Consider the following 22,631-nt stretch of genomic DNA (forward strand, 5'->3'; position numbering starts at 1 on the left):
CTGCATCCTGAGATTTCCATCAGCGAGTGCAACTCATAAGGCAGCCCCTAAGGGCACCGGGCCACCGGCTGAGGAGGGGGATGGCTTAGGAGCTCCTGGACCTAGGGCCCGGCGTCGTCGCCTCCTGGGCGTCGCGGCAGAGGGGAGTGGCCCGCGCGGAAAGCGCCGCGGGACAGTCAGCGACGAGGCCCGGGGGTCGCCGGGGCCACGACTTCTCGGAGACCGCCCTGCGCTCTCTGGAGACGCGCCGCCCGCGCCAGGGTGGTGCCATGTGGGGCGGTCGCCGCTCATCCGTCGCCTCCCGGAACGCCGCTTCGCTCCTGCAGCTGCTGCTGGCCGCGCTGTTGGCGGCGGGGGCGAGGGCCAGCGGCGAGTACTGCCACGGCTGGCTGGATGCGCAGGGCGTCTGGCGCATCGGCTTCCAGTGTCCCGAGCGCTTCGACGGCGGCGACGCCACCATCTGCTGCGGCAGCTGCGCGTTGCGCTACTGCTGCTCCAGCGCCGAGGCGCGCCTGGACCAGGGCGGCTGCGACAACGACCGCCAGCAGGGCGCGGGCGAGCCTGGCAGGGCGGACAAAGACGGCCCCGACGGCTCGGCAGGTAGGGCGGCCTGCGCCCAGCGCGAAAGGGAGGACGGTTGGCTTTGCCTGGACGTCAGGGACCTGGGAGCTTGGGAGGGGGAGATTCAGGAAAGGACCTAGGACCAGGAGGCGGAGTCTGCAGTCTGGCTTATTACTTGGTCGATGTGGGTCACTAATTCACCCCCACGGGCCTCAGTTTCTCCATCTGTCAGCCAAAGAGTGGCTTAGAGTGAATTTTCCGAAGAAAATCACACTCCTAAGGCAGTGTGGGCCACAGATAGCACCCCTATTCCTTCCGACCAGGGTCCTCCGGGCCCCTCTGGAGTCTCCTGACTCCATAGGGCTCCATGTCTTAGGGGTACCCGAGAAGACGGTGAGGGTGCGCCCCCGCCCGTGAGGGCCTGGAAGACGTCCTTCCCTGAAGGCTCCCCGAATAGAAGGCAGCTCCTCAGAGCTTTCCCCGGGGCTGCTGCCCTGTGCCAGACGCCGCGGATTCCCATCTTCTCCACGCGGCGGCCCCTCTCCCTGCAGCCGCCCGCCTCTGGGGTTTCTGGACTGTTTTCCTTACCACGTCAGACTTAGTAGGTGTAACATCGGAGCAGTGCCCAGCCTTGCTCTTTGTGGCTTTGATTTCTTTTTTTTTTTTCAAATTGCCAAAGCCAGACTTGGAAAGTAAACCCGTTGAAGAATTTGGTAGATTGCGTTGCAGTTGACTCTTCAGAAACCTTCCGGAATGCGTCCCTGGGGTGTCTACACCAGTCTCTCTCTCTTCTCTTTCTTCTCTCTCTCTCTCGTTCGGGGGAGGCGAGGTAAAATGGCAAACGTATCCCCGAGGGGGCGGCTCCTTCTCTTTGTGGGCCCGCTGGGTGTACCTGGGAGACTTCGCGAGCACCGGGAGCCTGGGTTCGGGCTGCCTTGAGCTTTGGCACAGCGTGGTTTGTGTTTATAGAGCTGCCTCCCAGGACCCGGTGAGAGACAGCTCTTTTCAGTGCCGTTCCCTTTTGCAGTCAAGCATTTTATTAGCATGCTACTCCTACCTATTGTTCTGTCTTGAATCTGAAGAGAGCGTAATTCCAGAACCAGCGCAGTCTTAAAACACAGGCTCAGCCTCGCAGACTGTGTGGCCATGAAAGAAAGCCCGGAGAAGCGAACCAGACCCCAAACAGCTACAGTGAGATGTCTGCTGAATTGGGCTCATTAATGGTTTCCAAAAAGTTGGGATGGCTTTGGACTAGTCGGGACTACTCATGACGAGACTTTTGACGCCCTGTGTTGTGCGTGGGTGCCTTCTTCATGCTACTTTTCAATGTTTTTTTCCTAAAAATTGTATTTTTTCCACTTCTCTTCTGCAGTGAAGGACAACATGCCTAATTAAGCCTGCCGGGGGGCTTATGGTAGCGCTGCATTCCTTACCCCTGTGTAGTTATTTACATTTCCAATTAAAAATCCTGGAAAAAGAACAGTTATTTCTCCCCAAAACTCATTATGTGGACTGAGGCTGGTTTCAGCCAGTTTCTGCTATGACTGGGGTACATTTTTTTCCTGTTTTTCTCTTATTAATTTATTTTTTGATAACATATTTAGGGCTTGTGTCTCAATTTAGAGAATGAAATATTTATAACACGCCAAGGAAAAAGCCCTGCATCCACTTCCCCAGTGATCCATAGTTAGCCTGAAGTGATCGTGTAATTAGAACAGGTCTACTGCCAGGCACCAACTGTGCTGCAGACACTGTAGCAAGTGTTTCTACCTGCTAAACGGGCGCTATGTATAGAAACTGGTCTGTTTAGCATTGAAACTCCAGGAAATCTTCCACAGTCAGCCTTTGGTTAAATACCTATAAAGTATTGTTTTACTTACAAAGCTTTATTTCTCCATAATTCCACCTGGTGTTATACTTTAAAAACACTGACTCCAGGAATACCAGAACAGTCAAAAGGAGCGTAATTAGAAAGCCTGGCTGCTCTAATGGATGATCAAAGGGTATTCATAGAGCTGACCTCAAAAGTGCGGGCTCCTTCCAAAAATGCTGCCCCATCTGACTGTGGGCTGGCATTATGTTTTGCCAAGACCAGTAAGACCCAATGCTTCCCTGTCTTCATCAGAAAATGCAGGCTGTCGGTAACATAGGGTAGAATTCCACGCAAGTGGCTCAGAGGCATTCTGCAGGCACCTCCCATCTGATTCTACCCCATCAACCTGCGTCTAGTTTCTAAAGCCTTGTAGTGCCATCCCTATGGCTCCTAAAAGATTTTTTTAAGAAACTAATTTTATTTATTTATTTATTTATTTATTTATTTATTTGAGTTGGACTCTCACTCTGTCACCCAGGCTGGAGTACAGTGGCACGGTCTCGGCTTACTGCAACCTCTGCCTCCTGGGTCCAAGCGATTCTTCTGCCTCAGCCTCCAGAGTAGCTGGGATTACAGGTGCACGCCACCACACCCAGCTAATTTTTGTGGTTTTAGTAGAGACGGGGTTTCACCGCATTGGCCAGGCTGGTCTTGGAATTCCTGATCTCAGGTGATCCACCCACCTTGGCCTCCCCAAGTGCTGGGATTACAGGTGTGAGCCACCGTGCCCCACCAGAAACTAATTTTAAAATGGAGTTTGCTAGTGGTTTTATCAAAAGGTTTTTATTTTTACTTTTTATTGTTTTCTATTTTAAAATCAGCTTCCCTGGTGAAGTATCATGGCCGTTGCTTTATGCTCTGAGGGCTTTCCCTGTGCACTCTTGCCTTCTTGGCTCGCCATGGGTGACTCTTCTTCCTGCAACACGTCTTGTTGCTCCTGATGTTTGCTCTTGGGACACTGTTTCAGGATGGCCTAACGCCTGGAATAACTTCCCGCCACCTCCACACAGACCCCGTCACCTGGACCCAATGCTACCCAAGGGCCCTGGCTTTTGCTAGGGAAGAGTGAGGAGGGTCTTGTTTCAGCCCCTCCTTGACCCTCTTGTGCCGTACAGATGCCTTTTGGAAATGGTAGTGACTTCGAGTCTGGCCTAAATTTTTGACCGAGCTGCTGATGAAAAAAGAACTTGCTAAAGAATGATAAAAAGAAATTTGCAAGGAACTTAACTTTCTGGGGGAAAAAGACTTTTAAATAAGTTACAGTCATTATTACTATGAAGATCGTGCAACAATATGATAGGGCAGACTTGTTGGCACAGTTCGAGTATGGTAGGAAGTTTAGAACCATAACTGTCTTAACCTATTAAATGCATATTTTTGCTAAATTGGATATCCGGCTCAGTCTTGCAGTTGATGAGTTGAACTAAATATAAACAGTTTGCTTCTAGGGGCTGAACTGCCATGCCTGTAGGGTCTCAGGATCTTTCTAAACACTTGATAAAGAATGGTGCATCTTATGGACTCCTAATAGGTGAACCAATGAGCCCAGTGTCGGTCCCTCAGCTGTGGTATTGTTGTTGCTCATTCATTCATTGCCATTGCCAGTTGGTGATTGGTACTGCCTTCCTAGAGTAAATCATAATGTTGTGTTTCTGTCCTTTGCTTCAGTGCCCATCTACGTGCCGTTCCTCATCGTTGGCTCCGTGTTTGTCGCCTTTATCATCTTGGGGTCCTTGGTGGCAGCCTGTTGCTGCAGATGTCTCCGGCCTAAGCAGGATCCCCAACAGAGCCGAGCCCCAGGGGGTAACCGCTTGATGGAGACCATCCCCATGATCCCCAGTGCCAGCACCTCCCGGGGGTCGTCCTCACGCCAGTCCAGCACAGCTGCCAGTTCCAGCTCCAGCGCCAACTCGGGGGCCCGGGCGCCCCCAACAAGGTCACAGACCAACTGTTGCTTGCCGGAAGGGACCATGAACAATGTGTATGTCAACATGCCCACGAATTTCTCTGTGCTGAACTGTCAGCAGGCCACCCAGATTGTGCCACATCAAGGGCAGTATCTGCATCCCCCATACGTGGGGTACACGGTGCAGCATGACTCTGTGCCCATGACTGCTGTGCCACCTTTCATGGACGGCCTGCAGCCTGGCTACAGGCAGATTCAGTCCCCCTTCCCTCACACCAACAGTGAACAGAAGATGTACCCAGCGGTGACTGTATAACCCAGAGTCACTGGCGGGTTCCTTTACTGAAGGGAGAGGAAGGCAGGGGTGGGTTCTCGAGGTGGAGGTCCGCACATGTCGGTGGTATTTATGGCACGATTCCTTTGGATGGCTTCATTTGCCCCCAGACTGTATGAAAACATCTCCACATTAGCATTTCTGGATATGTTTCATCCAGGGTATCGTTGATTGATGATGGGAAACCGGCCTCAGCTGGAGATGCCTGTGATGTTGCTGATGGGTATGTAACCAATGCTTGAGTTCAAGTGCCCTTGAGATACGGTTGGCGAAAGAATTTTATAAACTGATAAATTAAGGGTTTTTATTATGTTGTTACTATTATTTCTTTTTTGTTGTTGACTGCACAAGATCAAAATGCCTGTTATCTCCCTTTTACCTGGGCCTTTTTTTTTTTTTAATGAGACAGGATCTTGCTCTTGCCCAGACTGGAGTGCAGTGGTGCTATCTTGACTCACTGCAACTTCAGCCTCCTGGATTCAAGCAATTCTCCTGCCTCAGCCTCCCAAGTGGCTGGGATTACAGGTGCCTGCCCCCACGGCTAATTTTTTGTATTTTTTGTAGAGATGGGGTTTCACCATGTTGGCTAGGCTGGTCTCACACTCCTGACCTCAAGCGATCTGCCTGTTTCAGCCTCCCAAAGTGCTGGGATTACAGGCGTGAGCCACTGCCCCCAGCCTGAGCCATTATTTTATTTTTTTATTTTTATTTTTTTAATACATCCAAGGTTAAGGGGAAGACACAAATAACAGGACTATTCTAAAAGGAAACCTGTTTGAACTCGGTGAGATCAGTCATCAGCCTCAGTATTCCATAGGCACACTTTACTTTCATTGTAAAAAGATATATATTTTGTCTATTTTTGTGCTTTTGGGGCCTATTTTGTGCTTTTTTACCTTGTGTAGAGACCTTATTACAAAGTGATTTTCTACATTAAAAAGAGACTGAAATAAATTGTATAGTTACTTAACTAATGAAGACATTTCAGAACTCTGGGATGATTTTAATCTTGAAGTAGTAAGTGGTGTAGTATTAAAACCATTCACCCCCTTCTTGATTGTATCTTAATTTTCTGGCTTTAAGGTGACACCTGAGAGGTAATGCATTCTTTTTTATATTGAAATCATAAGCTATCACCTGCTGCTTCTCTGAGTTACTTTTAATTTTGCCTTGTGGTTACGGTTTGGCATTTCTTTCTGTTTGGTTTTCAGATCCCCGTGTCTATATAGTCCTGAGTGCAAGTAATTACTATACTTATAAATGAAGATCAGTATTTCTGCCTAGATCTGATAAAACATTTTCTTGTTTTAGTTATAAAAATTCAAAGAAATGTGTTACAAAGATACTTAGTATAGCTCCTTAGTCATAACCTGAGACTTGGGATGAAATTTAAACCACAGAGATGATTTACTTTGCAGATCATAAGGCTTTTTATACTCTTGTTATCAAAATGGCTTATTTTTCGGGCAATAGGGACTATCAGGTCAAGAGAAAAGCTTTTCAAAGAAGTATTGCCTTTCTTCTCCCACACAGTCCTTGATTTCGTCTCTCTTTCAGGCCTCAACAGGCACTGTATTCATTGCCAAGGTTCCAAATTATCAAATTCAAGTGAATTTATTTGCGTGTTGTTTACTTATTAAAAAAAGGTAACTTTAAGGATGTGCAAGATTTTGTAATGAAACAAATCGTTGTATCGTATGGTCTTCTACACACTTATATCTATAGATAGCTCGATCATCTTTCTATTCTGTCTGTTTCATGACTGAATAATGTAAAACCATTGTTGGCAACTGATGTCATCAAAGATACTCCTTTTTTAATAACCAAAGGCAGGGGAAATCATTTTACTTTTTAATAAATATTTTATGATGTGAATTCCTAGGGGAGTTGGGTTGCTTTTTTCATTTTCATTGTACTTGGTAATTTTTCAGATGGTCTAGTCAACCTGTTAATGGAGTAAAATTTCTAAAAATTATGAATATTGCTTTCTAGAACCAAGAGCCTGCTTTTCAAGGTAATCAATATCTGGGAAGCTTACGTGAATGTTCTGTGAGTCAGTGAGTATTATCTTACAGGTTTCATGGGAAATGTTGACAACACAAAAGGAACAGTTCTTTTGGAATAATTATATTATGAGGCTAATGGGTGTTCCCTGTGTTGTGTTTGATGGCAGATTCCTGCTTATCTCTGGAAGTGAAATTCTTAGAACTTTGGAATTGAAAGGGACTTCAGCTATCACCCAGCCTAAAGATTGGCAAGCTTTTTTTTTTTTTCGGTAAAAATCAGGGACTGGCTGGGCTCAGTGGCTCATTCCTATAATGCCAGCACTTTGGGAGACCAAGGCAGGAGGATCGCTGGAGACCAGGAGTGCCAGACAAGCCTGGGCAACATAGCGAGATCCCATCTCTACAAAAAAAGAAAAAATAAATAAAAATTAGCTGGGAGTGGTGGTGTACTTGGTAGTATCAGTGATTTGGGAGGTTGAGGCAGGAGGATCACTTGCAAGCTCAGGAGTTTGAGGCTGCAGTGAGCTGTGATTTCACTACTACATTCCAGCCTCAGTGACAGTGAAAACCTGTCTCAAAAAAATAAGAAAAAAAGATCCTGAGAGTAAATACTTTAGGTTTTGCCAGCCATATGGTATCTAGCAGCTATTCAGCTCTGCAGTAGCACATAAAAGCAGCCATAGATATACATAAACAAATGAGCGCATCTATATGCTCATACAACCTCCTCTTTTTTTTTTTTTTTTTTTTTTTGAGACGGTGTCTCACTCTGTCGCCCTGGCTGGAGTGCAGTGGCGCAATTCGGCTCTCTGCAAGCTCTGCCTGCTGGGTTCACACCATTCTCCTGCCTCAGCCTCCCGAGTAACTGGGACCACAGGCACCCGCCACCACACCTGGCTAATTTTTTGTGTTTTTAGTACAGACGGGGTTTCACCATGTTAGCCAAGATGGTCTCGATCTCCTGACCTCGTGATCCGCCTGCCTTGGCCTCCCAAAGTGTTGGGATTACAGGCACGAGCCACTGTGCCTGGCCAAAACCTTCTTTATATGCACTGAAATTCAAATTTAACATGATTTTGACATGTCACAAAATAATCTTCAATTTTTTCCCCAAAACATTTCAAAATGTAATTGTAAGCTCCAGTGCTGTACAAAAGCAGGCAGCAAGCAGGATTTCCCTGGTAGGCTATAGTTTGTCAGTCCCTCATCTAATCCTCCCTTCCTCTATGCAGGAGTCACCTCTGTGACATTTTTGGCACTCTTTTTAAAACAGAGGGATGGAAAATGCTTGCTTTTCTTACCATGAGATTGTATAGTTCTTCTTTTTCTACGTGGTAATTAAATACACCTCAATGGATGAATTTTTCATTTAGTGAATGCTACTTCATTTTCCAAAAGTATAACATAATATTAGAAGCAACCTCAGATCTTTTCGGTTTTGGTAAGAACTGGAAAAATTTAGCTGACAAAGCAAAAATGTTCCACTACCTGGTTTAAGGACACCTTCCTTGTCATGAAATATAAATCAGAACCTATAAAGGGTAATTGGCACCCTGTAGAAATATTCTAAGTTCTGTCATTTACAGATAGAAAAATAGTTTGCTGCTGTACATTTTCTGCTGTATCTAAACCTCTAGCGTCGGTTTATGATAGTTCTAGGAGGATTCTGTATCCCTGCTTATAGGACAGAGAATCAGACTCTGACTGCAAGGAAGAAGAAATTAGCATGTTGTGTCTATGAAGAGTGTGAAGACTACACATCTGTCATTTCTGCTGCCACTGGAGAAGTTAAGATTTAGCAATAAGATCAACATCCGAAGTGGCAAAAATACCATTAAGACAAGTGTGTTTTGGTTTCGCGTATTTCCTCTGCAACACGCACTTTCACGTAGCCTTCCATTTCTGATTACGTTCTCATAAGCTTGACTAATGAAATACTTCATCTATTAAATTTACCTTGAGCTCGTTCTTTTAAGATTGCACAGTTTTATTTCACAAACTCTGTAACCCATATTTTCTCCTTGTTTTGTTACAAATGCTGATTTTTTTTTTTCAGACAGGGTCTCACTGTGTCACCCAGGCTGGAGTGCAGTGGTACCATCATGGCTCACCACAGTCTTGAACTCCTGGGCTCTAGGGATCCTCCCGCCTTGGCCTCCCAAAATGACAAATGAGGATTTAAGTTCCTTTCAGAAGCCTTGCCTGAAGAAACCATGAAGGTTAGAACAAAGTTGATGATGAAAGTCAGGGCAAATGTTCAGAAATGGACTGAATCCCAGAGAGAAAGTTTGGTGCTAAAAGTTGAGATCATAGAGAGCTTAGAATAACACATTCTCTTCTGTTTGGCCCTTACCTTGTAGTGGCACTTAAGACTAGTCCTTTTTTCTCTCATGGACTTTGCCTCTGTTTCCTGCAAACTCACTGTGGTCTTTTGCTAAGAGTGTAAGTTCCCTACCATACATATTCTCAATGATTTTTTCAAGTGGGTCAGCAGTTGAAATTAATAAACAGCAAGCTTGCTTTTAGTTGCTTGAGCTTCCTAAATGCTTAAAGGGAGTAAGTTTGTTTCTCTTTAGTGGATTTCAGAATGGAGACTTCTCATTCACTTAGCCTGGCCTACCTCCCGTCAATCAGAATGGTCTCATGAAAATATGCAGCGTGCACTTCACCCATGTCTGGGGCTGACTTCCTCTCATAGAAGTTGGGGGGGAGCTCATGGGAATCTGGGGAGAGAGGTGATGCTGGGCAGACAGAGAGACCAGACTGACCCTGTCAGTTGTCAGGATAGAAAATAAGCATCCCAGGCATTTGCCAGCCCTACTGGACTGAGTTACTGCTAAGTAAATAATGCATCAGCAGTAATGGTTCAATGAACTTTTTAGGATTTTAAAAAATGTGGTCACGTCCCATTTTGCTTATTTCTCTTGCTTGTTAAGAGAACAACCAAACCCTCTGAGGAAGCTGCATGATCTTACAATGGCACTGCTCTCAAGCAGAGCAATCTCAAGGCACGGAATGGGGGGTACCGAGGCTTACTCACCAGGAAATATGTCGATTCCCTGTGAACTGCCAGAGAAGGGACGGGGATGACATGGGTCTCGGTCTGGGCCTGGCCATTAAGGAAGCCACACTTGTGCTCAAGTTTTGTGCACATTTTATGTTTAAAAGGGGGCAGCTGAAATATTGCAATGAGGAATGAAGCATGCATACAAAAGAGAACACCCTTCCTCATCACTCAATGTTAATCCTCCTTTTATTCTACTTGCTTAGATGGTAGAGCTTTGAGGACATGTTTGTTCTGTCTCTCTCTCTCTCTGTTTTTCTGTCTGTCTCAGAGCTGGAGATCAGCTATTTTCATTCAGCCTATTCATTCAAAAATACCTATATCAAATATTTCTTTGCCTTCCAAAATGTTTTCTTAATTGAAAGCACTAATGCTATTGTGATTCAAGTGCCTATCAGAGATTAAGGGAGATGACAAAGAATTAGAAATCACTAACTTTGACCGGGGGTGGTGGCTCACTCCTGTAATCCCAGCCAGCACTTTGGGAGGCCACGGTGGGTGGATCACCTGAGGTCAGGAGTTACCAGCCTGGCCAAATGGTGAAACCCCATGTCTACTAAAAATACAAAAATTAGCTGGGCATGGTGATAGGCACCTGTAATCCCAGCTATTCGGGAAGCTGAGGCAAGAGAATCGCTTGAACCCGGGTGGTGGAGGTTGCAGTGAGCCGAGATTGTGTCAGTGCACTCCAGCCTGGGCAACAGCGTGAGATTCTGTCTCAGAAAAAAAAAAAAAAAAAAAGAAATTACTAACTCTTCTCCTTGAAAGTCACTGCAGTGTACTAGGTAGAATGTTTTTTAGGGCACTAATTTGCATTTTCTCTCCTTTGCTCTCTTTTTTCTGTATAGAATCATTGACCAGTGAAAAATGAAAAAATAAAACCCTAGGAAAACACTCAGTTATTCCTGTCAAACATGTTAGGTATTTTTGGATATCAACAATAACCCTGCATCACCATGACAAAATAACTTGGAGATAAAATGACAGCTTTGAGTGGAGATTTGGCTGTGAGGGTCATTTTGCCATTCCAGTTAAATCTTCATAATATCTTTACCATTTATACTCAGAATTGAAGGACCTAGATGCAAGTTGGGAACGAGAAGTTTCAAATTAATGCTTTTTAAAACGTCTAAATGAGAAATAATAAAACAGTAAAAAAAAAAGTTAACGGCAGCCTTAAGACGAATTTTAAGCATGACAACTTGCATCTTAATTTTAACCATCTTGAAATGTAGGTCTTTCCATTGAGAAAAATCATAGGTTACACAATACCTTATTTACTCAGAAGACTTCACAGCTGGAGAAGACTGATTGCCATCTGTAACATGTATATAACATTGCCACGTGTGTACACATATGTGTATAGAAGGATCCTAGGAAAATTTGAAACAGAAAGAACTTGTTATATGAGGCTCTCTTACCCAAGACTCTGTTCTCAATTCTTGGCTGATTTTTAGAAGAAGAGTTTACAGTGCTGAGCATTGCTTGTCTCCGTTGTAGTTGATTCTATCCAACCTCCTCTGGAATGGGATGAACCCAGTTCTACCACTTGTGCTGTGGCCTTTGGTGTACACGCACTTTGTGTCTCTGAACCTTGGAGTGTTCTCTGTAAAAGGGGATTGGTGTGGGGACAGAAGGATATAATATTGGGCCATGCTAGTAGTATCCAGTAGATTTTTGTAATAAGCATATAATTTAACTTCTTTCCAGACATTTTAAACCTTTCCAATATAGAAAAATACATACATTTATATTGACAAAATATGTCAAATAGATGTAGATCCTTAGAACCAGTTTAAGACATTTTTCTTATTTTTGTTCCAGTAACAAATCAATAGTGTTTTACCAAGGCAGGCCTAAATTTATTGTATTTTTAGATTGACTAAGCAACTTGTACAGAACTGACTTTCTCTGTCCCTTGAGTCAATACCACACTTTGGAATGGCCTAAGTGGTCTTGTCTTATTTCTCCGCACGGTTGCTTTGCAGTCACAGAACATCTCATTCTTACATCTCTGCTGGGTTTGGCTCCTCCCCGTGAGCCTTTCTAGCCTGTCTCTTGCCATCTCTCTGAACCAATCAAGGTTCAGTCAGGAATATAGACCAAATCATTTTATTTTACAATTATTTATTACTTATTTATTTATTTTGAAATAGGGTCTCACTGTCCCCCAGGTTGAAGTGCAGTGGCGCGATCATGGCTCACTGCAGCCTCGACCTCCCAGGCTCAAGCAGTCCTCCTGCCTCAGTCTCCCAAGTAGCTACAGGGTCACCACCACTGTAATTTTTTAATTTACCTGGCTAATTTTTTAATTTTCTGTAGAGACAGAGTCTTTCTATGTTGCCCAGGCTGCTCTTGAACTCCTGAGCTCAAGCGGTCAGCTGGCCTTGGCCTCTCAGAGTGCTGGCATTATAGGCATAAACCACTGAGCCAGGCCTATTTTATTTTATTTTATTTTATTTTTTTGAGACTGAGCCTCGCTCTGGCACCCAGGCTAGAGTGCAGTGGCACAATCTCAGTTCACTGCAACCGTGGCCTCTGGAGTAGCTGGGATTACAGGCACCTGTCACCATACCCAGCTAATTTTTGTATTTTTAGTAGAGATGGGGTTTTGCCATGTTGGCCAGGCTGGTCTTGAACTCCTGACCTCAGGTGATCTGCCCATGTTGATCTATTTTAATTTTCTACTGAATTCATTATAACCTACACACAGTAAAGCACACAAATCTTAAATGTATAGCTCAGTAAGCCATCACCCAGATCAGGAGACAGAAAAATATCAAGTTAATAGCCCTCTTCGAAGACAAATGCTCCTCTGATCCCCATCTCCATGGATGAGCTCCGCTTGGCTTTGGGCATCATATAAATGGAATCACACCGTAAGTACTCTCTGGTGTCTGGCTTGGTGGTGGTGGTGTTCCTTTCCATTGCTGTCTAGTATTCCATTCTGTGACTGTACCATAATTTTTGCATCCACTCTACTATTGATTAACATTTAGGTTCTTTTCAGTTTTGTGCTATTAGGAAGAATGTTGGCAGGAACATTTAAAAACATTTAAACATCAGGCTGGATGCAGTGGCTCACACCTGCAATCCCAGCACTTTGGGAGGACCAAGGTGGATGGATCACCTGAGGTCAGGAGTTCAAGACCAGCCTGGCCAACATGGTGAAACCCATCTCTACTGAAAATACAAAAATTAGCTGGATGTGGTGGCGTGCAGCTGTAATCCCAGCTACCTGGGAGGCGGAGACGGGAGAATTGCTTGAACCTGGGAGGCAGATGTTGCAGTGAGCCAAGATCACGCCACTGCACTCCAGCCTAGGCAAAAAGAGTGAAATTCCATCTCAAATAATAATAATATTAATAATAAAATAAAATCATAACATCAGCACTCCGTTCTCTCCGTGGACTCCCAGGGGTGGAGTTGGCTGTGTCACAGGGTATACGTGGCCACAGTCATACCAGTTATTGTAACAGAGAAAATTTGTATGAGGAATTGGTTAAACAGATGTTGGAGAACTGAAATAGAAGGAGGCAATGCTGAGATAATACAGAAATAGTGAATGGCAGAAGCTGCTACCACCCCAGGGCCGAGGGCACAAAGGAAGAGGTTGAGGGTATTGGAATCTAAAAGCTTGAGGGAGAGGCCTTGCCATGCTCAGGGAGGGGCCTCTGGCAGCCGGGCCTGGTGCCCCACGGGGACACAGTGAGGCTGGTTCTGAGAGTACAGAGAAAACCCTGGAGACTGGTACCAGCTGCTGCCAGGGTGAAGGGTGAGACTACAGAAGATACTGGCAGGATAGAGGGAAAGCCAGCTCCTCTCCTTCAGGCTTACAGTCTACCTCTACTGCCCCCTATTGGCAGAGTTTAGCACACCAGCTTTGCAGAGTCCAGGGTCCTGTATGGCAGAGCCTTGTATCTGGGGAAGGACCAGGTTGGAAGTCAGCAGCGGCACACCTCAAGGAGAGACTATGCCTTGCGACATGAATAGTTCTTACGACATTCCTCATCTTTCTGATGTGTGTGTTGCAATTGTATTAATCTACTTACTGTAAGCACTTATAAAGTCAGTGATACTTAAAATACTTATACATCTCATTTTAATGCAAAAATAAAAATCAGATACTCCATTAAAACTGAGTTTAATAGCATTCCCTGGGCATTTGCATTGCTGAGGATTTTGCAGGCATCTTTTTCAGGGCCTGTTTGTAGATGGACATTCTTTTTTGTTTTTTTGAGACAGGATCTCAAGTTTGTTGCCTAGGCTTGAATGCAGTGGAACGAGCATGGCTCACTGCAGCTTTGAACTTCTGCGCTCAAGCAGTCTTCACACCTAAACCTCCTGAGTAGCTGGGACTGCAGGCTACTCAGTGGACTGCCACCACACCTAGCTAATTAAATTTTTCTTTTCTTTTCTTTTTTTTGTAGAGACGGAGCTTCCCCAGCTGCTCAGGCTGGTCTCAAATTCCTGGGCTCAAGTAATCCTTTGACCTCAGCCTCCCAAAATGCTGGGATTACAGGTGTGAGCCACTGTGCCCAGCCTAGAAGGTCATTCTGTTGAGCTGAAGCACAGGTGTTGGAGGACATGACAGTTAGATTTAGGTCGCTATTTCACTTCTGCCAAGTGTGTGACAATCAGGAGACCTCTCTGAGCTTTGGCTTGTTGAAATGGAACTCATAGTCACACCTACTCACAGGGAAGTTATATGGATTAAGCGAGACAATACAACAGTGCCTACCACCACAGCTTTCTCCTAACATGGTATTGCTTTTGTAGGCAAGAGCTCTGATTTTAGGTAAGTGGTGGGGTTTCCTTGGTTAAATTTTAAACCATCTTTAAAATCTCACCTAGCCACATTCTAATTGGATCTTTTTCTTTTTTTCCTTTTTCTTTTTGTTAGATGGAGCGTTGCTTCTGTTGCCTAGGCTGGAGTGCAATGGCATGATCTCGGCTCACTGCAACCTCTGCCTTCTGGGTCCAAGTGATTTTCCTGCCTCAGCCTCCCAAGTAGCTGGGATTACAAGCATGCAATACTACATCTGGCTAATTTTGTATTTTTAGTAGAGACAGGGTTTTGCCATGTTGGCCAGGCTGGTCTCAAACTCCTGACCTCAAGCGATCCACCCACCTTGGCCTCCCAAAGTGCTGGGATTACAAGTGTGAGCCACCACACCCAGCCTGGGTCCTTTTATAGTTCCTCTGTTTTCATGTTATCCAACAATCCTTAGAAATCAGGCGACAGGAACAGAAAGCAGTAGCAATGGGTAGAAGATAGTCCTGCTGTCTGCTCCTCTCACATACATTTGGTGTAGTTAGTTCCTCTTTATTCCTCATTTCCGTAGCACTTGCTGTATTCTGATTTCATGCTGCCTGGCACTGCATCTAAATGTGTACATGTCCCCTTAGATGGTGAGTTGCTGAAGGTAGAAACCAAGATTTCTTCAGCTATAGAGGGCTCCTCAGCACCTAGTACAATGCCTGCACACAGTAAGACATCCTTGACTTATGATGGCTTGACTTATTTTTCAACTTTACAATGGTGTCAAAGCGGTACATATTTAGTGGAAACTGCACTTCAAGAACCCATATGACCATTCTGTTTTTCATTTTCGTATAGTAATCAATAAATTACATGAGATGTTTGACACTTTATTATAGAATAGGTTTTGTACTAAATGGTTTTCCAGATTTCAGGCTAATGTAAATGCTCTGAGCACATTTAAGGTGTTCCACAGGTTAGGTGCCTTAAATGCATTTTCAATTTCTAACATTTTCAACTTGCTGTGGGTTTATCAGGATGTAGCCGCATTGTAACTTGAAAAGCATCTGCACATTTAAATTAATATTTGTAGAGGTAAAAAAATGTGTACATAAAGATTTCAAGTATTTCAAAAGGAAGTTAAGAGATAACCTTAGGCTAATACAATACCATATTTATTTAAGCATTATATGGACTATATAACTAGCTTATATTGTATTATATGGACTAGCTACAGGCTTTTCTTTGATTACAAAAATTTTCAAGCAGCCAGTGAGTTCACAATGCCTGAGATAGAATAGGAACATTAGTCCCTTTTCCTTTATTCCAGGACCTTTTGTTTGGTGACTTTTGGCAGGTGATACTTGCTGCTTCTGTCTAGATTTTAGTTGCTATTTAGCAACAAACATTTGGTCTAACAGATCCAAGTAAGGATGGCAAAGGTTTAAAATCACCAGAGCTATCCTAAAACAATTTCTTTCACTAGTAATTTGTAAAGCTAAGCATGACCCGCAGTGGATTTTTTTCTAGCTTTTATTCTTAATGAATTTTCAATTTTTTGACCAGGGTAATATTTCTATATTAGTTTTAGTTTTAAGAAACCTTGTATCTAACGAAAGGCACATTGGACCAGAAAGACTTCTTTTTGTCTAAGGATCAGGATTCATCCAGCAACCATTTATTGAAACATATAAGAGGCCGGGTGCAGTGGCTCACGCCTGTAACCCCAACACTTTGGAAGGCTGAGGTGGATGGATCACCCGAGATCAGGAGTTTGTGACCAGCCTGACCAATGTGGTGAAACCCTGTCTCTACTGAAAATACAAAAATTAGCTGGGCATGGTGGCATGCACCTGTAATCCCAGCTACTCAGGAGGCTGAGACAGGAGAATTGCTTGAACCTGGAGGCAGAGGTTGCAGTGAGCCAAGATCACTCCACTGCACTCCAGCCTGGGCAAAAAGAGCGAAACTCCATCTCAAAAAAAAAAAAAAAACATTAAAGAGCCTGATTTGATTCAGTGACATTTTCACGATATGGTTATTAAGAAGAACCGTGCTTGACAGATGGTCTTTGAGCCCTTATGCATCTTTATGATGAACAGATAATGAATTGGCTATGTTGGTATGACCACAGTTCACCTTGCAGCACATAGTGTTCAATGCCTGCTTGTGGCCTTGATTTGCCAGAGAGAGGAATTCAGAGTGACAGGCTCTACTTGGACATCACCCACAGGCTGCTTGGTTCCTGAAGTACGCACACATTTCTGTTTGGCGGGCCTGCTGCAGGCACTGCCAGATCAGTAGCACACAGTTTCTTTCATGAATTTAATGGGGGTGCAGGTCAGGTCTATGTTTTATTACCTCTTACATCTTATTGATTGGGAAACAGCTGTAAAACCTTGTCTTAATTCAATATTTACTGTAGCCATCATTGATAATGCATCAGTGGAACATTTTATGGTTTGACTTTACAAGATCTTTTCACATGAATGACCTCATCCTAGAGGCAACCTTCTCCTTTCCCCAGAAGTCTCTCTGAATCCCCAGTCATCCTGTCTCCACACCATCTTGTATCTTGAATGCACTTCACTTATCACATTGCGGTACAATAGAAAGGACCACAGATTCTTTCAAACTCCTTCCGTGGAGAGGTGGGAGTGCAGGCCCCTCCCCTTGAATCTGGGTGGGTACTGTGGCTTTGTACCAAGAGAATTTCACTAAAGGATGCTGAGCCTGTCTCCTGGTCCAGGCCTTGGAGCCTGGCAGCTTCTGTTTCCTGGCTCCTGGGATACTCAGTCTTGGAGCCCTGGGCTGCTGCGTAAGAAGTCTGACTACTCTGAGGCTATCGTAGTGGAGAAACCACATGGGGAGGCCACAGGGAGAGGCCCTGAGATGCCAGAAAGAGATGGAGATGCCCAGACAGCCTACTTTGGTCCGCTCCAGCTGCTATAACAGAGTTCTACAGACTGGGGACCTTAAATAGCAAGCATTTCTTTCTCACAGTTTTAAAGGCTGGAAGTCTGAGATCAGGGTGCCAGCGTGGTCAGGGTTTAGTGAGAACCCTCTTCCTACTCTCTCTTCTGAGGGCACTAATCCCATCACAAAGGCATCACCCTCATGCCCTAATCACCTCCCAAAGGCCCCACCTCCTAATATCATCATCTTGAGGGTTAGGGTTTTAACATATGAGTCTGGGTGGAGGGACAGAACATTCAGTTCACAGCACAGCCCCAGCCATTTAAATCATCCCAATGGAGCTCCCAAAGCTCATGGATCAGAGATAGGTCATTCCTGCTGGGCACTCTCCAAATTGTAGATGAGAACAAAAAGAAAAAAAAAAGATTGATTTTGTAAAAATTGTGGTAACATATGCATAACAAAATTTTAACCATTTTGAAGTGGACAGACAGTTCAGTCCACTGAAGCACCTTCACAGTGCTGGGCAGCCACTGCCACCACCACCACCTCCAGCACTCTTTCAACTTCCCAAACTGAAACTGTAGAGGTTACACATGAACTTCCAATCCTCCCTCCCCCAAGCCCCATTCTACTTCCTGGCTCTGAATTTGACTACTCTAGGCACCTCCTACAGGTGGAATTGTGTATTTCTCTTTTTGTGTCTTATTTCACTTAGCATGTCTTCAAGGTCCATCCAAGGTTTATTCTCACACTTGTAGCAAGTGTCAGAATTTCTTTCCTTTGAGAAGCGAGTATTCCATTGTCTCTATAAACTACACTTTGTTACCCCATTCATGCATCGATGTGCATTTGGGTTGTTTTCATCTGGCTATTGTGAAGACTGCTGCTGTGTATGGGTGTACAAATATCTCTTTAAGATCCTGGTTTTAATTCTTTTGGGTGTGTATCCAGAGGTGTGATTGCTGGATAATGTGATAATTTTACGTTTAATTTTGTTGGTTTTTTTTTTTTTTTTTTTTTTTGAGATGGGGTCTCACCATGTTGCCCAGGCTGGTCTTGAACTCCCAGACTCCAGCGACCTTCCTGTCTCAGCCTCCTGAGTAGCTAGGACTACAGGTGCCTGCCATTATACCCAGCTATTCAGTGTTTAAAAGAACTTGTTGTTATTTTAAGTTACTAAGTGCTGAGGTGGTTTGTTGCCTAATAATAGATAACTTTTTGGCAGTGTCCTGTATATTTACATGTCTGTCTCCCCTCCTGGGCTGAGGTCTTTGGGTGCCTTATTTCTCTGTATCATTAGCATAGACCAGAGTGCCTGGAATAGTTATGAAATGGCATAGTTATGGGAAGAGTGAATGGAGAGTCTCCCTGAGCGGTGAAGCCAGCTGGACTTCCTGGGTCAAGTGGGGACTTGGAGAACTTTTCTGCCTTACAAGAGGATTGTAAAATGCACCAATCAGTGCTCTGTAGCCAGCAAGAGGATTATAAAACGCACCAATCAGCACTCTATAAAATGCACCAATCAGCACTCTGTAAAATGCACCAATCAGTGCTCTGTAAAATGCACCACTCAGCGCTCTGTAGCTAGCAAGAGGATTATAAAATGCACCAATCAGCGCTCTGTAAAATGCACCAATCAGCAGGATCCTAAAAGTAGTCAATTGCAGGGATGACTGAAAACAGGGCACTCTGATAGGACAGAAATGGAACATGGAAGGGACCAATAAGGGAAAAAAAGCTGGCCACCCCAGCCAGCAGGACAACCTACTCAAGCTCAGGTCACCTTCTGCACTGTGGGAGCTTTGTTCTTTTGCACTTTACAATAAACCTTCTTACTGGTCACTCTTTCGGTTGGTACCATTTTTAAGGGCAGTAACATCAGTGCAAAGGTCTGCAGCTTCATTCTTGAACTCAGTGAGACCAGCAACCCACTGGAAGGAACAAACTCCTGACACGTCACAACCAGGGGTGTTATTATAAAAACACTTTTCAGGCTGGGTGCAGGGCTCAAGGCTGTAATCCCAGCACTTTGGGAGGCCAAGGTGGGTGGATCACCTGAGGTCAGGAGTTCAAGACCAGCCTGGCCAACCGTGCAAAACTCTGTTTCTAATAAAAATCAGCCAGATGTGGTGGTTGGTGCCTGTAATCCCAGCTACTTGGGAGGCTGAGGCCGGAGAATCACTTGAACCCAGGAGGTGGACGTTGTAGTGAGCTGAGATTGCATCATTGCACTCCAGCCAGGGCAACAAGAGCAAAACTCCATCTAAAAAAAACACTTTTCAATCTGAAGGGTGGTAGGCACTGACCAGTCAGAATGGACAAGGACCATCATGCTAAAACGGGCCTAATTTCCCCACAGAATGAAGTTTATGGTTCTTTTGAATAAACAGAAATGGATCCCCCAAGCCTTAACACCTGAGAAACTTATATTTGTGTATCTGAGTTCCTTTCTCAGGAAACTGACCATCAGTTCTCCCAGACAGGAGAAAGGAACTGAAATTTATCAGATCGCTGCATCTGGACAATGGGATGCCAGACTCCTCACTGTCATGATTGCCTAAGACTACCTGTTGACCAGCTCCCCTTCCTTACCTCTCCTTAATTCCTGTTTTCCCACACGTGGTTACATTCCTTCCTTGCTAATAAACCCCACATTTCAGGTATAGAGGAGATGGGTTTGAGACTCATCTCCTATTCTCCTCACTGCAACCCTCCCTGGCAGTACTTGTCTCAGCGACCAGCTTCCTGTGTGGACAGCAACAGAACCTAGAGTAAGAGTCTTGTACGGTAAGGAGGCCCCCATGACCAGCATTACCTCTTCGTTGCTGGACTGTGGGAAGGTCCGGAGGTAGTGGTGGGTGCCCCAACTACTTAACTGACAAGAGAAATAGCTATTGATCAAACAGTAATAGTATCACTACAGTGTGGATGCAGCAGGTGAGCCCTGTTTATATCACCTTGTGAGGAGGTAGGAAGGTAACATCCCAGTCCTGTAGGTGAGGAAAATGAAGTGCAGAGAAGTGAAATGATTTCTTCAAGGTCACAAGGCTAATAACTGGGCAAATAAATACTTTAACACAATCATTCCAATTCCAAGTCTAATGTTCATCTTGCTACACAAACCACACCATGTACTTGTGGAAAGAGGTCTTTGTGGGAAAGTTTATAATCTTCTTGGAGATATAAGGCTGACATATGTAAGATGCATAATAGAAAAAACCTACAAGACTGGGTGCACGGATACTGCAGGTAAAGCTATCTGTGGGGAGAGAAGGGAGCACTGTTGTTTGAGAAGGGTTCATGTAGGAGGTTGATGAGAACAAAGCCTCCAAGGGTAGGAAGGATTTAAGCCATGAGGGATGAGAAGGAAGAGTCAGCAGCAGAGTTTAAGTGGGGAGGATAAGCTTGAGACATTAATAGACCCTGGGGTCTGGCTGAGGCAGAGGTTATCTTTGGTGAGCAGACAGATTGCCATCAGGTGGGAAAGAACAGAGGCCATACTATACTGCTCTCCCTCCCAGGCACTTATGTGTATGGCCAACAGGTACAAGTCAAGTCAGAATTTTAAGAGGTTCTTTTGAAAAGAGAAAGATGATGGCATTTGTTAAGACTAAACTGTCTTAATTTAATTTAATGTAACTTAATTTAGGAGAGCTAAGTAATTAAACATGAGGCCAAAGTACATAAGAAAGTGGCAGCCCTTTATTGCAAACATGCACACACTCTTGGGCGAGGTTCTCCGGTCCTCAGGTGTGGGGCCAGGGAAGTCGCACCGGCGCTCTCCGGTGAGGTTCTCCGGTCCACCAATGTGGGGGCCGAAGAAGTCACGCCGGCTCCTGCCGGCAGTGGACTTTTATGTATTGGTACTGGAAGGGGGAGGGCAGTGGGTGGGCTAAGGGCGTGATAAGGGCGTCTCCATAGGCGTGGCCCGGTAAGTTTCGATCTCTTTGGATTGACGTCACCTGGCACATGCCCGGTTGATCTGCATCTTTCCCGGGCACGGGCTGCATTTTCCCGCGTGCGGGAAAGTTGGTGAGGAAGAACCCAGAAGCAACATGGATTGTGCCTTCTTGTTCACCTTCCTCCATCTTGTCCTTTGTCCCTCACCCAAACAGTCCAACCTCTTATTGATTATAAGAATTTGGGGCGCCGTTGTCTGTCTGGCTGCTTCCTGCTGTTAGGGGGCGTAGTTAGGGTCTGAGGTTGGCAGTTGGATGTAGGGATGCAGGAGCATTTGGTTGAAGGTGACTTGGGTGATCTCTTGGACCCTGGCTCGGAGAAGTTTTATTAGAATGGGAGCAAGACATAACATAAGGCAGAGGATTAGTATGGGAATTAGGAATGGAAGCATCTGCTGTACTACAGACAGCAGCCATACTGGTGGTCCGGGGGTTAAGGGGGCATTAAATTGTTGAAGCTCCTTTTTGATTTTGTTTAATGTTTGGACGTTGGTGTCAACCAGGCCTGATTCGTTTATATAATAGCAACACTCTTCTCCTAGGAAGAGGCATGTTCCTACTTTTTCGGCAGTAAGAAGATCTAATGCTCGCCTATTTTGTGCTGCTACCTGGGCCACTGAGATAATCTGATGCTGTAAAGAGGCCAGGCTTTCAGCTGAAGCCTCTATGGCTTCCTGGACCTGAGTGGAGAGAGCCTGTGTGGACTGAATTGAGTGGGCGAGTGCCTCTTGTCCCAAGTCCTGAGGCTATTAGGGATGATGCTAGGGAAACCCCGATGACTAAGGGAAGAAAAACAGCCCGTTTTTGAATTTTATTGCTGGAAGTGGTAAGCTGTGAAGCTAGCTTGGACAATTCTGCTTCGCCATATAGGGTTAAACTAGGCACTAAAGACACCGGAACACAAAGGGATTGGGTGATGGAGGTGGGGTTAAGAGTTTTAGATAAAGTTTGGTTACACCAGAAGTAGCCGCCAACGTGGGCCGTCTGGATTCCCTTGGGAGCTTAGGTGTGATTACACTATGAAGAGTTGGGAGTAGAGTAGCAAAAAGGAATTGTTTGACTCTGTGGATTACGGTATAGTGGGAGTTGAGGCAAGGATGTTGCTTGAGAGGAGCTGGTAGAGTCGGTGGTGATATTGAAAGCGGCTGGTAGAGGGACTGCCACTAAGGGAGCTTTTCCGAGTGCAGCGCAAAGGAAGCATTGGGAGAGGTTTCTTACTCCGGCAGCCTGGGTTAAGTCCCTGGCGA

General features: G+C 44.9%; 1 protein-coding gene across 1 annotated transcript; it reads left to right on the forward strand.

Annotated features, from left to right (window-relative positions):
• The first annotated feature begins 220 nt into the window (after positions 1-220).
• Positions 221-5,009, forward strand: SHISA2 (shisa family member 2). The gene is made up of 2 exons (XM_023190276.1): positions 221-600; positions 4,103-5,009. The coding sequence occupies exons 1-2, from the start codon at positions 270-272 to the stop codon at positions 4,654-4,656; spliced, it is 885 nt and encodes a 294-aa protein (XP_023046044.1). The 5' UTR covers positions 221-269; the 3' UTR covers positions 4,657-5,009.
• Positions 5,010-22,631: the final 17,622 nt, after the last annotated feature.

This window comes from Piliocolobus tephrosceles, chromosome X, assembly GCF_002776525.5.
Source record: "Piliocolobus tephrosceles isolate RC106 chromosome X, ASM277652v3, whole genome shotgun sequence".
NCBI classification, from domain to species: domain Eukaryota; kingdom Metazoa; phylum Chordata; class Mammalia; order Primates; family Cercopithecidae; genus Piliocolobus; species Piliocolobus tephrosceles.